Raw genomic sequence first — 18,524 nt, forward strand, 5'->3', positions numbered from 1 at the left:
TGGAGTCCTCCCATGTTTTTTACCCAGCACATGACACACACTGCAAATAGTCAATAATGTAGTCTCTGATGCTTTGAGAGCCTCAGTTTAGTGGTGCTGCAGAAGTAGAGGGCCAGCATATTGTGTGGACAGAGCATAGGGCTGAGTTAGGAACCCCTGACACACAGTCTCACCTCTTAATGTCAGTCATACTGTCAGTGATGTAGTCGTCAGTCAAATAGTCTGTGAAAGAGCTGATAGCCAATATTTGTTCATCTGTACTGCATCCTTAGACATAACCAGTACATCTGCAGAAATTGGAACTGGCTCATGGAAATGATTCATAAACCAAAATAAGGGCTCAATTAGATGATTTATTTGCAAAGACCCCTTTGATCCGCTCTGCCTAAGAGTAACTTGTCTAAGAGCTGCACAGCCTGAGCCTGACCTAGGTTACCCCAGCATAAGCCCAGACTCACAGCCATTGAGTGCAAGGTGCTGCATGGCCCTAGCACAGGCTGTGGAAGCTTAGCCTGGAGTGGGAGCCTGTGCCCATTCTTTACCACAGAACCTAATGGGTGAATATTACACAGTGGTCATACCTGTCTGTTGACCTAGGTGTTTACCTCTGTATCTAAGCACTTCACACTCATTCACCACACCCCTGTGAGGTAGGAAATTGCCACTCCTGTTTTACAGAGGGGGAGCTGAGGCCCAGGGAGACTTACCCAAGGTTACCTGAGAAGGCTGTAGCAGAGCTGGGAGCTGAACCCCCTCTGTCAAGTCCCTGATGAGCTCCCTAGCCACCAGACATCCACCCTCCCGGAGCCTGCCATGCTCAGTCAGTGTAGATAGCGTAGGGCCTAAACAGGAAACCCAAACTCAGGCTGGTACTTTAGGTTTGGTGTTAGAATAAATAGTGTAATGCAATCCATGCCAGGCTCAGGGTGGGTAGGGCAGGGGAAGCAGCTGGACGTATCTGTCTCAATAACAGCAGCACCAGCATACATATATGGGAACAGGGCCTTTTACCTGTGAGTGACACAGGCACCTAGAGATGCACTGCTACATAGCAGCAATTCCAGCATGAGAGGGAATGAGATGGGGGAGTAGGACAGAGGGGTGCTGGGTCTGTGATTGGTGGAGGAAGCTAGGATACAGGGGGTGGCATAGTAGCAAGAGGGAGCAGAGGAAGTGGGTTGGGGTCAGTAATGCGAGTGAGGGGTATGATGGAGCAGGATAGTGGTGGATGGGGGTGTAGCGGAGGGGGTGGGGTCAATAATGGGGGTGAGGGGTATGATGGGGCAGGACAGTGGCAAGGGGGGCAGAGGAAGGGGGGCTGAAGTCAGTAATGGGGCAGGTGTGTGATGGGGGTGATATGGTAGTGGACAGGATAGCGGAAAAGGATGGGGGTCAGGAATGGGGGTGTAATCCTTGTGCCAGGTGAAGTCAGCAGTGACAAGGGACGGTTTCAATATCTAGGGGTTCCTTTTCAACAATGCAACACAGAACCAGCTTGAGCCCCCACCCAGTAATATGGGACAATTACACACCATCCGCTAAGGGGCAATACTTCCCTTCTCACAAGCACTAAGTCTGAACGTAGAAAACAAACCTCTAATAAAATGAGGAAAGTAACCCGGCATTAACTCAGGAAACCGAAGCAAGGAGGATTCATAAGCATAAAATGAGGACCAAAACCTGCACCCCAGTGTACACTGAACCATGTCTTTCACCTCAGGTTCTTAAACCCAACAACCAGAAGTTCCTCTAATATGCCCCTCCTTTCTCTTTCCACTGCACCCCACTCACAGTTGTTGTTATTGGTCAATAGAGACCAGAGTTCAGAAGTGCTTTGTAGTGAGTTCAGCTCCCACTTGTGGGGGAAGCGCCTTGCTCATTCCTCTGGCCCCTCTGCACCCTGTGAGATGTCTTGAGGTCACACCACTTAACACAGCTGTCAGTGATTTCAGCTGTTAGGGGGGGAGCCTCACTGCTAGTGCAGGCTGGGCAGCCTCTCTCATCAGAGACACACTCTCCCATAGCCAGGTTAATGCTTAAACCTGGGTTTCACCTATACTGATTTGCAGAACAAGACTCCCAATTAAGTCTTAATCAACTCTGTCATTACACAGCGAAGAGACAAAGAATCAAACAGTGTGTAGGCCTATTAAGCCATACTCACGCCACCAGGCACAAACACCTGCTCAACTCCACTGTATTTTGGCACCCCATCCCCTGCCCAGTGAGTTCTGTTTAGTTGAGGGTGAGTCCCTCAATCAGGGCATGCCAAGTACAGTTCTGCCCCTCATGTTTCACACAACAAGGATAATAACTAGGACTATCGATGAATTGCAGTTAACTCATGCGAATAACTAAAAAAATTAACTGCGATTAAAAAAAATTGAGATTAATCACACTATTAAACATAGACTACCAATTGAACTTTATTAAATATTTTAAATATTATTGTTTAACAGTGCGATTAATCATGATTCATTTTTTTAATCGTGCAATTAACCGCAATTAATTTTTTTTAATCACTTGACAGCCCTAATAATAACCCTTTATTACCCCTGCCCCCAATAACAAAGTGACTTGTGATCCAATACCAGCCAAAGGTGAGCATTTGGGAAAAGCAGGTGTGCACCTAGGCAGGGTGTGTGTGTGCATGCAAACAAGGTTGGTTCTTGAAGTCCTCTTCCCCAGCTCATCACTCGATGTCAGAGAAGAGTCCATGCAGACCCTGCTTAACGGGGTGAGGGGTATGATGGAGCAGGATAACAGTGGGGGGCAGAGGATGAGAAGCTGGGTCTGTAAGGGGTGTGTGGGAGATGTAGCAGCTTGGGGGAGGGGTAGAGGGGATTGTGGTTGTGCACTAAGGGCAGGTGTGGGGGTCAAGACCTGCCACCTTTCACTGGCCCATTACTGCTTTCTCCTTCGCTTGCGGCCCCGCCTGAGACAGACATGCTGTGTGCCCAGCAGTGCCAATGTGCTTCAGCAGCTGTCCGGCAAGGGGCCCGGAGGGGAGTGTGCGAGTCGCTCTCCTGGGGCCCCTCACATGGCAGCAGGGCTGCATGGAGGTGCAGTTAGTGAAGGCTCCTTGGTTTCATTGCCCATCCCTAGAGGGCTGTGAGGAGAGGGTTAACCTAATCCCCCAGGTTCTTGGCTTTAGCTCCTGCAAGCTATGATGTCATGCTCTCCAGCTCCCTATCCGCCTGCCTCCCCCTCCACCCGTCAGTGGTCTGAATAGGGAATTAGTTTTGCCTGCATTTAGACCTCTTAATTAGCTATTCTTTTTGCTCAGCTTGGGAAGAGGAGGGGCAAGAGAGACCCTCCCCAACCCCTGCTGAGCCCTGGCCCTTCTCCTGGAGCAAACAACAAAGGAACCCAGCAGGCAGTGCCATTGGAGGGCGCTGGAGACGCCAGGACCTGTCAAAGCACGTTTCCCACCTTCCAGAGCCAACCTTTTCTCTGTCCCAGCCAGGAGACAGGCTGCCTTAATTGGGCTGAAAATCGAATCATTTGTAGCTCCTAGCCTGGGAAGGGGGCGAGCGGAGTGAGAGCACGTTGTGGGGAAGGCAGCAGGAAGCAAGAGAGCATGGGGACGGGAGTGCGAAAGACAGGCGCTTGTAAGGGAAAGAAAGGAAAGCAAAGGAGAGTGAGGGGGAAGCATGTAATAAAGGAAGGCAGGGTGGGGGAAATGGAGAGAGAAGGAGTGAGCAGAGTCCAGAAGGTGGAGAAAGTGCAGAAAAGGAGAGAGATTCTCTTTGGTAAAATGTATTATTTGAGGGGAGGGGCTGGCCAGAGTGAGAGCCTAGTGTCTTGATTTCACCCTCTTCGTTATACTAAACCCTGACCACTGCTGGTAGGATTGTTATAAGAGTGTCACGACTTCTGAGGCCCAGACTGAGTGGAGACTAAAGCTCCCAGCATTGGAGAAGCTGGCTCTTAATCCAGTGCACTTTTGACATCATCAGATCTACCCAGAACAAGAAATGTTATCCCCCCCAGAAGCGGATGGAGCTGGAAGGGGGTGCTGGGGTGGGAGGCGAGCTTTAGAGTCACAGGAGATGTTAAGGGTTGAGAGGAGGAAGAAAGTTTCAACCTGTTGGGGTAGAGAGATATGCATTTTCGGGCCCACGCAGTGAGATGTGCCAAAGTGCTCAGTTTGAACAGAGCAAACAGACGAAGGGTGGGAGGGGGAAACAGAGGCAAGGTGTGGCAGAAGGGGGCAGAGCCTTGCCTGAGGTCATGCAGCAGGTCAGAAAAAGGCTGGGAACAGGAGCCATGGTATTTTCAATCCCTGATTTACAGATGAGGAGTTGAGGCATGGAGGGCTTAAAGACCAGATTTGCAAAAGGGCTTGGCTCCTATTTAAGCACAGAAATCAGGGCTAGCTTTTCTGAGGAGCCCAGAACTTTAGGAGTGGACGGCTAGGTTTTAAAGAGCTTCTAGGCGCATTTGAAAATCCCACTAGGTGCCTGGCTGCACCTTTAGACACCTGGTGACCTTTGAAAATCCCGACCTATTCCTTTTTGAAAATCCCAGCCACGTCCAGGTGCCTAAATAGCAGCTGAACCTTGTTGAAAATATGGCCCTGGTGGCAGGCACTGAAGAGCTGGCACTCTGTGGCTTGCACGTGGTCACGTAGGTAGGGTGTGTGTGGTCAAGCCAGGAATTGACACCAGAGTCCCCATGCAGTGCCTTGACCAAGCTTCCTCTCTGCGCCACTGCTCTGGAGAGGCCAGAATCAGTTTGGGATGCTTGGGAACGAAAGTCAGTCTGTTTCCAAGGCGACTCTGTGCTGCAGTCTCGCCCCAGCTATCTTTAATGTTGGTGTTAGTCTCCCCGTCATCCTTGACTCACTGGCCCTGCTCGTCTGTTCTGGAGATTTGCTCCTTTAACATAAGGAATAGAATTACTTGTTTGGTACTGAAAATTGTTGGTGGAGGACCCGGGGGGGGGAGGGGGGGGAGAAGAATAGTGTCTGGGAATTATTGACCTGCTTCAAAAAGGCCTAGGAAATAACCCCACATTGTGCATACCCAATTGGCTCTGGTCCTGAGCCCCTGAGCGCTATTTTTATTTATTTTGATTTTGGTTGCAAAGAGACCCAGACTCTAGGGACCCTTATCCTGTCTAGTACAGCAGCACAGCAAGCTGCAAACAAGATCAGTCTCCTGTTGTGCTAGGTGCTGTATGTATACTGTCCCCCACACCAAAGTGCTTACACTCTAAATCAGTGGTTCTCAACCAGGGGTCCTGGGCCCCCTGCGGGGCTGCAATCAGGTTTCAGGGGGGCTGCCAAGCAGGATCAGCGTTAGACTTGGGCCCAGGGCAAAAAGCCGAAGCCCCACCCCATGGGGCGGAAGTCCAGGGCCCTGAGCCCTACCACCCGAGGCTGAAGCCGAACTTAGCTTTGTGGGGGCCCCTGTAGCATGGGGCCCCAGGCAATTGCCCTGCTTGCTACTCCTTAATGCCGGCTCTGGCTTTTATATGCAGAAAACCAGTTGTTGTGGCCCTGGTGGGCTGTGGAGTTTTTATAGCGTGTTGGAGGAGCCTCAGAAAGAAAAAGGTTGAGAGCCCCTGATCTAAATGAACAAGGAAAACAAAGGTGTGACATGATCCAGCAGATTAGGGACTAGAAACACAGGTCGCTTGTCTTCTAGGCCAGTGCCCTGCCTGCTGGGCTGTATAGCCAACCCCAATGTACATTTGAGAACACAGAAAAGTAGGAGTAAAAAAAAAAACAAACAAACTATAACTCACCCACCGGGGCAGCACTTCTTCCCACCCACAGCATAGCAGCAGACCGATGCAGCTTACCTCCCCCGCCACCACCACCATATTGCTAATGCCACTGGGTGCCCTTAACTCATTGCCACAACAACTGCACTTCTTACTGATTATCAGTTCCCTGCCCTCCCCCTAGATCACCTTGGTTCTGCCTTCCCCTTCCTGCTTTCCCTCCACTAACTCCACTTTCTGCTGTCTCTCCATCTCGCTTTTCCTCCGTCACTTTCAACATCCGGGTGTTCTTGAAGTCTCATTTATCTAGCTTCTAGTTTATTTTGTCTCCTTGCCTCATCTCTGCCTTCTCCACGTACAGCTAAGTGAGGAGATTCATTTCATCCCCTAAAAGAGAGGTCTTGACAGGGAAACCTCCTCCGAGCTGGCTTTATCCATCCTGATTTCAGCTGCTGACAATACCGACATTGCCCACAGCTGCATGCTGGCCCTGAGTGTACCAATCCGCTGGGCCTATATGCTTTCAGACATCCTTTGCAGAGAGGAAACCAAACTCACAGCAGGCATGAGAGGGTGAGAACTAAGGAACCTGCCTCCTTCACCTCATATTTACGTTGGGACTGTTTGAAGCATTTGTGAAGACTTTATAAGTTGACAAGGCCTCCCAAGTCAAATAAACCAAGATAAAGGGTTTATGGCATAAAGAAGGAACTTAACTGACCTATTCAGAAACAACCATCGATGTAGTAACAAGTCCCAGTTTGCTTTTTCTTTACTGACCATGATTTAATTAAAAAAAACCCCAAACAATCACATTCCTTACCAGCAAAGTAGGGCATAATGATTATTTGTATTTGAGTAGCGTGTAGAGGCCCCAGCTGAGATCAGGGCTCCATTGTGGTGGACCCTGAACAAACACATAGTAAGGGACAGTCTCTGCCCTGAAAAGCTAACTAGAGAGGGCAAAGGGTGACCAGTGAAACAGGCACAGAGGGAAGGAGAACAGATTGGTGTTCCTAAAACATGGGAGTGCTCAGATACAACAGTGACAGGTGTGGTATAAGAACCTAGAGAGACAGGAATGGTTCTCTCCGCCAGTTTCATGCTGTGATCACACCCATAGTTATTTGTAACTAGTCATCCTCTGATACTCTCCAGAATCTGTTGAGCCAGCTGAAGAGTCAAAATTGCTTGTTTCTATAGCACTGCTGTGGAGAGGACACAGCAGTTGGTGCTGTGACCAGTGGGATGTCCACTGCATTGTACGTGGAGGGAGGAGCACAGGTTGCAGGAGGGAAGAGTTGGGACGAGACATCAGAAATACATTCTCTGTGCACAGAGCTAGAATTCTAGCTGCAGTTGCAGCATCTCTGCAAATAGTTCTCTTAATAAAGAGCTAGTTTGGTTTTCCAAGCCTGGAGTCTTCTCATGTTATTACCCAGCATGTGCTCCATGAAACATGATGGCAGCGGTTAGTCTAGTGAGACCCACAGCAAGGAAGCGAGTGTGATTAGCAGGCAAACAAAGCAGCAACTAGAAACAGAGCAAACAGGCAGCAGGGAAGGACTCATCACCAGGGATGATGGATTTGCAGACAAAAAGCCTCTCAAGCATAGAAGCAAGAATTGAATCTGAATCCAGAGCTGGCTAAGAGGGATAAAGACAGTGATGAGCTGCCAAAATCTTAACTACCGGTTCCCTCCTCGCCTCACGAGGGGGTCGTTGCCTACCCCCACCCCCTGGATTCCTGCCCCATCCACCTCCCACCCCTATTCCCTGACTGCCCCCAGAACCGGGAAGGAGGGTCTCGTGGGCCACCGTAGTGGGTGCCCACCCCACCCCTAAGAGCCAGAGGGACCTGCCAGGGGCGAGGTGGGGAGTCCTGGCAGTACTTACCTGGGGCAGCTCCCAGGAAGCATCCGGCAGGTCCCTCTGGCTCCTAGGGGCGGGGTAGCATAGCAGCCACTCCCCCCACTGATCACATCAAAAGTGGTGCCTTAGGCGCTGACTCTGTGGGTGCTCCGGGGCTGGAGCACCCACGGGGAAAATTTGGTGGATGCAGAGCACCCACCGGCAGCTCCCCACCCCATGCCCAGCCCCAGTTCACCTCACCTCCGCTCTGCCTCCTCCCCTGAACATGCCACCCCACTCTGCTTCTCCACCCCCCCCCCCCCCCCCGGCCTCCCGCGAATCAGCTGTTCGCGCAGGAAGCCAGGGAGGGCTGAGAAGCAAGCGGCAACTTCGTGCTCAGGCCCAGGGAGGCGGAGGCGAGCTAGGGCGGGGAACAGTTCCCCTGTGCGCCCCCCGAGTTACCTGCTGCAGCATGGACGGCCCTCCTCGTGCCCCCCCCACCCCAGCTCACCTCCGCTCTGCCTCCTCCTCCCTGGGCCTGAGTGTGAAGCCACCTCTTGCTTCTCAGCCCACCCCGGCTTCCCACACAGACAGTTGCTTCATGGGAAGCCAGGGGGCGGAGAAGCAGAGTGGGGTGGTGTGTTCAGGGGAGGAGGCGGAGCGGAGGTGAGCTGGGGCTGGGCTGCTGGTGGGTGCTCTGCACCCACCAAATTTTCCCCTTGGGTGCTCCAGCCCTGGAGTACCCATGGAGTCAGCGCCTAAGACACCACTTTTGGCCAGTTGTTAAATTTAGAAGCCCTTTTGGAACCGGTTGTCCCTCGCGGAACAACCAGTTCTAAGAGTGCTTCTAAATTTAACAACTGGTTCCAGTGAACGGGTGCGAACCAGCTCCAGCTCACCGCTGGATAAAGATGAGCAAATGAAGATAAAGCTTCTGACTGTCTCATTGGGGTTGCCAAGAATAAACCCCCAAACACTGGAATGGCTGATCAAGGTGTTTGAATCATAGAAGATTAGGGTTGGAAGAGACCTCAGGAGGTCATCTAGTCCAACCCCATGCTCAAAGCAGGGCCAACACCAACTAAATCATCCCAGCCAGGGCTTTGTCAAACCGGGCCTTAAAAACCTCTAAGGATTGAGATTCCATCACCTCCCTAGGTAACCCATTCCAGTGCTTCACCACCCTCCTAGTGAAATAGTGCTTCCTAATATCCAACCTGACCTCCCCCACTGCAACTTGAGACCATTGCTCCTTGTTCTGTCATCTGCCACCGCAGAGAACAGCTGAGCTCTATCCTCTTTGGAACCCCCTTCAGGTAACTGAAGGCTGCTATCAAATCCCCCTTCACTCTTCTTTTCTTCAGACTAAAGAAGCTCAGTTCCCTCAGCCTCTCCTTGTAAGTCATTTGCCCCAGCCCCCGATCATTTTCATTGCCCTCCTCTGGACTCTTTCCAATTTGGTCACATCCCTTCTGTAGTGGTGGGGCCCAAAACTGGACACAATACTCCAGATGTGGCCTCACCAGTGCCAAATAGAGGGTGAATAATCACATCCCTCAATCTGCTGGCAATGCTCTTACTAATGCAGCCCAATATGCCGTTAGCTATCTTGGAGAGTACCATAAGCCCAGACAGAATGAGACTGTAGAGTGATACTGTAGTAAAGCTACAACTTAACGTGCGGCACCTCCTGCTGGTCATCTAGGAATTAGCTCTTTTCCAGCATACGCAACACCCTCTGCAGGCCAGTGTCTCATCAGCCACTGGCCCCATGTCCCTCTCAGACCCCAGTACCCCTTTACCTCAGGGCTCTGCCCCAACAGTACCCCTGCTGTCTCTGGGTCTCCCCTCCCACAGGAACCCCCAACTCTCTAAACCCACCTTGCCTTAGTGGCTACTGCCAGTCATCATCTAGCCCCCACTCACTGGGGCAGACTGCAATGGCCACTCATCATTAGCAAGGGGTTAGGACCTGCTGCCTTTGCCTATCCTCAGGCTGCCCCAGTACCTTTTCATAGGCCTTCATCAAGGCCTGCAGGTCTGGGGGTTTACCAGGCTAGAGCTCCCTTACCTAGCACTGCTCTAGTTCCAGTACCTTCCTCTCAGACAGATAGCCCTTCTTCCTCTAGAGCTGCAGTAAGATGCCTCTAGCCTCTGGCCCACAGCCCTCTTATCAGGGCCAGCTGGGCCCTAATTGAGCTGGCCACAGCTGTGGTCAGCTACTCCCTCAGATGCTTTCACTCTTTTTCCCAGCCACAGCCCTCTCCATGGCTGCTTTTATTCCCTGTTCTGCAGGAGGGGGCAGTTGCCTCACTACAGGGAGAGGTCAGTCTGCTTGGGCTGCCCTGCTGACTAGAGCTCCTCTCTGGTTGCTATAGCCTGCTGCTGGCAGGAGCTCCCTCCTTCCTTGGGCTGTTCCCGCTTCTGCTGGCTGGAGTCTCCCTCCCTTGACTACTGCTGCTGAGTGGGGTGGGGCCTTGCTAGCCTGCTCCCTGGCCTCCTGAGGGAGAAGCATGGGCCCCACCACCACCTAGAGGTCCCTCCTGCTTGGCCAGCTGACTGCTGTTTGCTGCTGCGCTGGAGACACTGCTGTCCTCGAGGAGGACACCTGCCGAGGGACATTGTGGAGGGGGTTTGTCCATGGACTGAGTGACTTCACCACCCCAGGAGCAGAGATGTTGGTAACTCCTGTTGCTGTTGTGGGGAGAATGGAGGAGAGGTGTGGAGCCCTCCCCCTTGCCTATCTGCTCCCCCCTATCACCACCCCCACCATTGCTGTTGCCCCCTCCACCACCCCACTTACCACCTGGATCTGCTCTTTGTCCCTCATCGTGACTGCCTGTTCTTCCCCCCCCCCCACCCCTTCAACACCTGGGACTGTGCAGCAATAAGCGACAGAGACTGAGTTACACAGGCACACGTAGGCGCATGTGCCCCCCACCTTGGGCCTACCCCACTCCCTAGCTGTGTTTGGCTGGTGGGGCCCCTTCTCTGGCTGTCCCCCTGGCCTCCCTATGTTAGCTCCCCCCCACGCAGCCTGCCCTGCCCGCCACTTGCTTTGACCCTTTGGAGTTTCCCTTTCTGTTAGTTTGCCTCTCCCGCCCTGGCCCTTCTGTGTTTGCTACCTGCCCTGCCACAAACTTTGGGTTTTAGTTTGGTTGCCTGCCCCGCCCTTCCCCTGGTAGCTCCCATTTGTGATTTGCCTAGCTTTCCCTTTTTCTCCTGTCCTCCCTTGCTCCCCCGGTTCAGTTCCTTCTCCCTGTGCGCCCATGCCCCCTTCGTAAGCTCTTGTGCCCCTTTCAGTTGCCCGCACACCCACTGTTCACAGCCTTCCTAATGGAATTGTAATCCCTCCCTTTCCTGGTGCAGCCAGAGGAGCTGGTATCTCTGTCCAGTAACTGCCCCCCACCCCCAGATTTTTGCCCCTGCTGGCGCCCTCCTCCCTTGCCTGCAGCCTAGCGGGGAGGAGTGGTTGATTCTTCCCTTTCCCTGTCCCCTGACCTTGGAACACCCTCCTCTCCTGCCTCAGCAGGGAGGAGTGGGTGGTCCCTCCCCTCCCGCAGGACCCTCCTCCCCTACATGCAGTTTAGCTGGGAGGTGTGGTTGCTTGTTCCCTTGCTCCCCCTTCCCCATTACCTCCCCTACAGTTCCCCAACTCCCTAATGGTGCCCTCCTTCCCTGAATAGAGCTTAGCTGGGAGGTGTAGTCGCCCACTCTCCCCCCCCCCCCCCCGCCATTAACACCCTCCTCCCCTAGGTGTTGCCTAGCGGGGAGGAGCCGCTGTCCATCGTCCCCACCCCATATCAAGGCCTCCTCCTGTCTTTTGCCATCGTGGAGGAGGACCCTACCCCTGCACCTGCTCCTGACCCTGTGGTCCCCCCTTCGCCACTGTCCCTGCCCATGCCTGCAGCTGAACTCTCGGCCACCATTGGTCTAGACTCTGCTGCTGCTGTGGCCCCCCCTTCCACTGGTAAAAAAGGCCAGGTGAACAAAAAGGGCAAAGGCCCCTCCCGGAAAACAAAATCTCCTGCCGGTGGGGCCATTCCCCCTGCCACGGCCCCTCCTTCCCCGGCTGTTCCCTCTACCAGCTCTGTGGGCGCTCCATCCCTAGCCCCCAGAATGTACGCCCAGGTGGCCGCCACCCCTCCATGTGCCACCATGCCATCTGCCCTGATTGCCACCTCTGGTACCATCTCTGGCTGCTGGGGTCCTTTCCCCTTGCTGACCAGGAGGCACGGCCTCCGCTACCTCCTGGTGCCCGCCTCTCCCCATGTTGAAACGTACGTGCGAGCAGTGGCAAGGGTGGTAGGGCCCACGGCCATTGTGGCGGCCTCCAAGATGTATGGTAAAGTTGTGCTCTTCCTAGCGTCGGAGGCCACCGCTCAGGAGGTGGTAGAGAAGGGCCTGGCAGTGGGGGGCATGTTTGTCCCCCTAGAACTCTTGGAGAACTTGGGCGTACGGGTGGCATTGACCTCCGTCCTGCCCAACTCTGCCTTGTTGCCTGCCCTCTCCACCCTGGGAAAGCCCATTTCTGTCATTAGCCCTCTCCCGCTGGGCTGCAAGGACCTTGCCCTTCGCCACGTTCTATACTTCCACCAGCAGGTGCAGATCCAAGTGCCACCGGCGACGCGTGGCGGGATTGCACTTAAGGGGTCCTTCCTGGTGCCCTATCAGGGGGACCATTACCAGGTCTATTATTCGACGGGGAAGGCCCGGTGCTTCCTCTGCCGGGCGACGGGGCAGGTCCGGAGGGACTGCCCTCTGGCCCAGCCTGGAGGGACGCCCAGGATCCCCGAAACCCAGGAGGGCACCGGCCGTGTCACTGCCGGTGACCCTGGCGGCCTGGCTGCCGCTGCCCCTCCTCCCATGGAGGAGAGAGCAGCAAGACCCTTGCCAGCTGAAGGAGAGGGCCCGCCCCAGGGGGAGGTTTCCCTCCCTCCCCGATGTCCTGCCCTTGCTGCCCCAAGCCACAGAACCCTTGCCCCCTGGCCTTGCCCCTGCCAACCAGCCCTCCACCTCCACCTTGGAGGGCTGGGTGCTTGTCTGCGGGAAGCGCGGCACCCGCAAATCGTGGGCTCGATCTCTCCTCTCTGATGAGGAGGCCCCCTGAAAGATGCTGCGGGGGGCTAATGTTGCTACATCTTCCGCCGCACCCCCAGCAGGAGCCCAGGAGGCGCTAACCACAGAAGCCATGTCCACCTTGCCGAGTCCCCCCCCCGCGAGGAGGCCTCCGTAGGAGTTCCCCCAGCCTCTTTGCCACCTGTGCCCCGCACTGCCACTGATACCAGGGCTATTGTTGCCTCGGTTACTGGCGGGGAAGATGCTGGGGCTGTGGGGGCTGATTACACCTCCATATTTGAGGAGATCGACCCACGGGGAGGATGACCCTCCACTAGTGGGCCTCAATCTGGGCGGTGGCTCAGTTCCACTGCCCCCTCCTCCTCCTCCCTGCCCCTCACCCCCAGTTTTAGCCCCCACTCTAGTCCTTGGGGCACCTCAGCCCTTCCTATCTGCCCAGCCGCGGATGGCACCTCGTCCGAGGCTGCCGAGCCCCTGGGGCGATGCCCGATGCCAAGCGGTTGGGCTTCGAGCTTGTGGAGCGCTCTCCACCACCCGGACGGAGCGGTTAGCCTCCCCTCTGGAGGGGGGCCCCCACTGAAGTTTCTGTTGTGCCTGACGCCATGGCTGCGGGTGACATGCTTATTACAGCTCCCGTGACCGGTGTCGGTGAAAGCCCCCCTGTGACTCCCGTCCCCTTGGCCCCCAATCCTGGTCGAGAGGAGCCGCACCCTGGCAGCCTGGCTGCCGAGGACCATAATCCCGCCTCTGTTCCCGCTCCTGCCCCTATCCCCTACCCTTGATCCTGCTCTTGTCCACCTCTCCTGTCCCAGTGCCAAAAACAGTCCTTGTCCCTGCTCCCATCCCTTCTTCTGCCCTAGTTCCTGCTCCTGTCCCTGTTCCTGCCCCTGATCCCACTTCTACCCCCAATTTATCACCTGCCCCTTTCCCCTCCACCTCCCATGCTATTGCCGCCCCCGAGGTTGTCTCGTTACCGCTACCCACGAACAACCCTGATGGGGCGGTTTTTTTGTCCCCTCTTTCCAACACTATGGGGGCTGCAGTATTCCCTCCGCTGCCCCCTCCCGTGCCAGGGATGGGGACAGGCTGCCCGGCGCAACCTTGCTGGGGCTCCGCCCCTTGTTTGCCCATCTCTGCAGGCTTTGAGGATCTCTCAGGGGCCCCACCGGATGATGGTAGCAGGTTGACTGCCATGTCCTCCTCTGCACTGAGGAATGAGCTGCGCTGTTTCCTAATGGACACCCGTGGCTCGAAGGGCAAGGTGCAGCTCACCCTCCAGCGCTGGGGGGACTTCCATTGCATCCTCTGGGCCGTGAAGGCCCTTTTGGGTGAGGGGAGAGGGACTGGAAGGCAGGACATTGCAGCCTACTGGCGGGCCTACAAATTCCATGACTCCCTGTTGAACTTTGGGTTTGAACATAGGTTGTTGCAGGGCCCACTGGAGGCTGATCACCCTACCCGTGAGGATTCACCCCAGCCCTCCCTATGAAAGACACCATCTTTGCCACATTAAACACCTGGAGCTCTAGGGTGGGTCTCTGCAGGAGCCAGGTGCTCTTCTTCCTTAAGGGGGGGGGGTACTCTGTAGCCTTCCTGAAGGAGACCCACATGGCTCCAGCTGTCAAGTCAAGCTAGCGGCTGGAGTGGGGGGACAGGGTTTATTTTAGCCACCTCAGCGTCTGCTCAGCTGGGATGGCCACCATGTTCTCCCATGAGCTATGGCCCGAGGTGCTAAGGGTCGCCAATTTCATGCCGAGCCACCTGTTGCACGTCCAGACCTCTGTGGAGGGGCTGACATTAAACCTGGTCAACCTCTACTTCCCGAATGCAGGCCCGGAACGAGTGCGTTTCTTTTGGCAGGCGTCGGCCTCCATCGGCACCTTGGATCCTCACGAGTGCCTGGTCCTGGGCGGGGACTTCAACACCACCCTCGAGGACTGGGACTGCTCAGATGAGAAATCCCAGGCAGCCGCAGGCGTCCTCAGGGAGATCGTGGACCATCACTCCCTGGTGGATGTCTGGTGCGACCACCACCTGGACGACGATACCACCTTCACCTATGTCTGGGTAAGAGACAATCAGCTGTACCACTCCCAGTTGGACCGTATTTATTTCTCGCATTTCCATGTGGCACGAGACCGCATCCCGCCAGCCCCATTCTCGGATTACCACTTGGTAACGGTGACGGCCTCTCTCTGTTTGGGAGAGGCCGGGGCCGGCCTATTGGCATTTTAACAAAAGCTTGTTGGAGAACGTGGGCTCTGTGGTGTCCTTCCGGGAGTTCTGGCCGGCCTGGCAGGGGCAGTGGCAGCGGCACACCTTTTCCTCGGTAAGGCGGTGGTGGGATGCGGGGAAGGTGCGTGCACGGCTCTTCTGCTGCGACTACTCCTGGGGTGCCAGCCGGCGGAGAGATGCGGTGATAGGGCAGTTGGAGCGGGATGTCTTAGAGCTAGAGAGGCATCTGGCCTCTGGCCCCGAGGATCCACCCCTCCGCGCAGCTTACTGGGAGAAGTGGGAGGAGCTCCGGGCCCTGGAGGACCATTGGGCCTGGGGCACCTTCGTTCGATCCTACATCCGTCTCCTTCGGGAGGTGGATTGCGGCTCCCGCTTCTTCTATGCCCTGGAGAAAAAGAGGGGGCCAAAAAGCACATCACCTGCCTCCTGGCGGAGGACGGTGTCCCCCTCACGGATCCGGAGGAGATGTGTGGAAGAGCCACGGCCTTCTACGCCAGCCTCTTCTCCCTGGATACGACTGATGCTGAAGCCTGCAGGATGCTCTGGACTGAACTCCCAATGGTCAGTGTGGGTGACCAAGACCGGCTGGAGCTGCCTTGCTCTCTGGCCGAGCTCTTGGAAGCCCTCTGTCTCATGCCCACCAACAAATCCCCAGGCATGGACGGGCTGACCGTGGAGTTCTATCGCATGTTCTGGGACGTCCTCAGCCTGGACCTTGTCATAGTCTCTGCTGAGTCCTTGCAAAGCGGGATCCTCCCTCTCTTCGGCAATAAGGCAAGCATGGCTCACTTGCACAAGAAGGTGCACCTCCGCGACCTACAGAATTGGCGTCCCATCTCGCTCCTCAGCACGAACTATAAGGTCGTAGCGAAGGCCATCTCACTGCGGCTGGGGTCCATGCTGGCGGACATGGTCCATCCCGACTAGACCTGCACCATCCTGGGCCGGACCATATTTGACAACTTGTATTTGGTCCAGGACCTCCTGGAGCTGGGGTGTAAGGATGGTCCTGGAGCTTTTCTGGCTGGGGCTGCACTGGGTCTCTTCAGGGGTCCTGAGTCTTCCCCTGGAGGAAGGAGGACAGGGCCTGGTCTGCCTGTGCAGCCAGGTCCATGTCTTCTGCCTCCAGGCCCTGCAGAGACTCCTTTATGGTGCAGGTAGTCTGGCTTGGAGCACATTGGTGCACACCTTCCTCCACCGCCTCCGAAGGCTCCGATATGACCGGCAGCTCTTTTTTCTCCACCCAAGGGGTCTTCTGCGAGACTTTTCAGAGCTGCCGGTCTTCTACCAGGACCTCCTCCAGACCTGGAAGCTTTTTATGGCAACGAGGTCCTTTGTGGCCACTGAGGGGCGGACCGCCTAATGGAGCCCTTGCTACACAAACCCGATCTACGTGTGCAGGTGGCGGAGTGTCCCTTGGTGTGCCGGAGGTTGGTCCTGGCAGAAACCACCAATGTTGGAGACCTCCGGGACTATGACAGTGGGGACTGGGTGGATCCCCATGTGCTCAGTCAGCACATGGGGCTCTCCACCCTCCTGACCCCCCTGTGCGTATTCCAGGAGGTGGAGGCCGTTTTGTCACGTGTTTCTCTCGTCTTCCTGTGGCAGGGCCTGCGAGAGGGCACTCCCTGAGCCCTCTGGGCATTTTTCTGTGGCCCTTGTTTGCGAGCCCCCCCAGCCTCCCCGCTCCCACACTCCGAGCTGGCTGCACACCCTGCAACTGTCCAGTTTTGAACTGTGCCCAGAAACCATCTGTACACGCTCGTGCTCAACACACTGCATTTCTTCACTCTCGTGTCCCACCCTGACACCAAATGGTGGGACTATCTTCCACCTCAAGAGGATGAGGAGCCCCGGGGGGCCAGCCTTTATTCCACCTTGGTCCCACAGCCCACCAGAGACATCGTTTGATGGCTCCTTCTATGGAGCCATGAGTATGGGCGTGCACCTGGTGTGGTTCACCCCTATACCCGAGGCCTGCCCCTTTTGTGGTGTGAGGGAGAACCTGGCGCATGCCATCTTGAATGCACCAGGTTGCAGCCCCCATTCTGGCTCCTCCAGAACCTATTGTTGAGGTTCTGGCTGCACTTTTTCCTGCATTTGTTCCTTTTTGTACACCCCATCTATGGCCCCACAAAGTCGCGAGACCTCCTCATCAACCTCCTCCTGGCCCTGGCTAAAGTCTCCATCTGTAACACCAGGAGGAGGATGCTAGACAGGGGGGTGCTCTGTGACTGTGGGGCCTATTTCCGTTCCTCCCTCGTCTCACGCATCCGGGCAGAGTTCCACTGGGCAGTGTCTGCTGGCTCTCTTGATAGCTTTGAGGAGCAGTGGGCCCTCTGCAGGGTTCTCTGCTCAGTATCCTCATCTGGAACTCTCATTTTGAACCTCCGATCCCTGTTTTTTTCATTAATTGTCCCCTGCATTCATTTGGTCCCTTGGTCTAGTGGTCCCTCCTGTTTAGGCTGGGGGAGGGGCCTTTAGAAGTGGACGGGCTCCTGCCCGCCTACGTCCCAGGTTTTCCAATACGACTGCAGCTACCGTTTTTTGTATTGACACTAAGAAACAGAAGAAGGAATCAGTGCTTACTTAACAGAGCTGAGAACTCTGGCATCCACGTGTAACTCTGGAGACCTAAAAGACTTACTAATTAGGGACAGAATCATTTGTGGGACATGTGATTTGTTTACAGGAGAGACTGTTGAGAGACACAGATCAAACCTGATAGATATGCCTTCAAATAGCAAGGGAAACTGAGCTGTGCAGGAAAAGGATCAAAGCAGCAACAATACAGAACAAGTACACAGGTTAAAGGAAGCAGGACAGAGACAGGCTAAGAATGCAGGCATCATGGTCCTGTGTATGTACTGTGGAAAGCAATATGAAAGGCATGGAAGCAAACTGCCAGTCTCTGGGCAGTGGTACAAGCAATGTGGCAGACAGACCCACTATGTCCCAATGCCACAGCTACCCCAGGAAGAAAAAAACCAGCAGTTCATAGTATCATAGAAATGTAGGGCTGGAATGACCTTGAGAAGCCATCAGTCAAGCCCCTACATGCAGTGACTGAGGACGTAAAGACTTCCATGAAGAGGAGATCTGCAGTGTGACTTTAGAAGATGCAGGGACTTGAAATATACACACACTACAAAAGACGTCTGCTAGCCATTCAACTATCATCTTTACAACTATGCTATTAGACCAATGAGCAATTCAGTTCCAGCTGGATACTGATAAGCAGCAATATTAGATTGGAGAAATGTGACTAAATGCTGGTTATGTGCTATAAAACATTCTAAGGCCAGTGGGCAAATGCAGGCTGTCAATAAGAAACCAGTGAAACAAGAGACATTATCACCTGGAATTCACATTAGTTGGCACATGAAGGTACCATCCACTGCTGGCAGCAGGGCAGCACAAGACACAGGTTTGATTGCAGCGCACCACCAACATCCTCAATCTGACAGAGGAGGGAGAAGAGTCTCCTTGGGCCCTGTCCAGCATTGTAACTGAATACAAGGTGCCATTTCAAGGAGATGGGCACCTGGAGGGAAAGCTGAAGTTAGCAATAGAACCACATTGCAGCCTGTGAGACTTGTGAAATGCGGCGTTCCATTAGCTCTTGTGGA

General features: G+C 54.8%; 1 protein-coding gene across 1 annotated transcript in view; it reads left to right on the forward strand.

The window, feature by feature from the left end:
- The window catches only part of LOC144271453 (ankyrin repeat and fibronectin type-III domain-containing protein 1-like), a 105,331-nt gene extending 88,804 nt beyond the window's left edge, over positions 1-16,527 (forward strand). The window contains exons 19-23 of the mRNA XM_077828814.1: positions 11,338-12,409; positions 13,800-13,988; positions 14,612-14,727; positions 14,867-14,989; positions 16,297-16,527. Of these exons, the coding sequence (XP_077684940.1) occupies positions 11,338-12,409; positions 13,800-13,988; positions 14,612-14,727; positions 14,867-14,989; positions 16,297-16,527 (1,731 nt within the window). The remainder of the gene's footprint in view (positions 1-11,337; positions 12,410-13,799; positions 13,989-14,611; positions 14,728-14,866; positions 14,990-16,296) is intronic.
- The last annotated feature ends 1,997 nt before the right edge of the window (positions 16,528-18,524 follow it).

This window comes from Eretmochelys imbricata, chromosome 10 (assembly GCF_965152235.1).
Source record: "Eretmochelys imbricata isolate rEreImb1 chromosome 10, rEreImb1.hap1, whole genome shotgun sequence".
NCBI classification, from domain to species: Eukaryota; Metazoa; Chordata; order Testudines; family Cheloniidae; genus Eretmochelys; species Eretmochelys imbricata.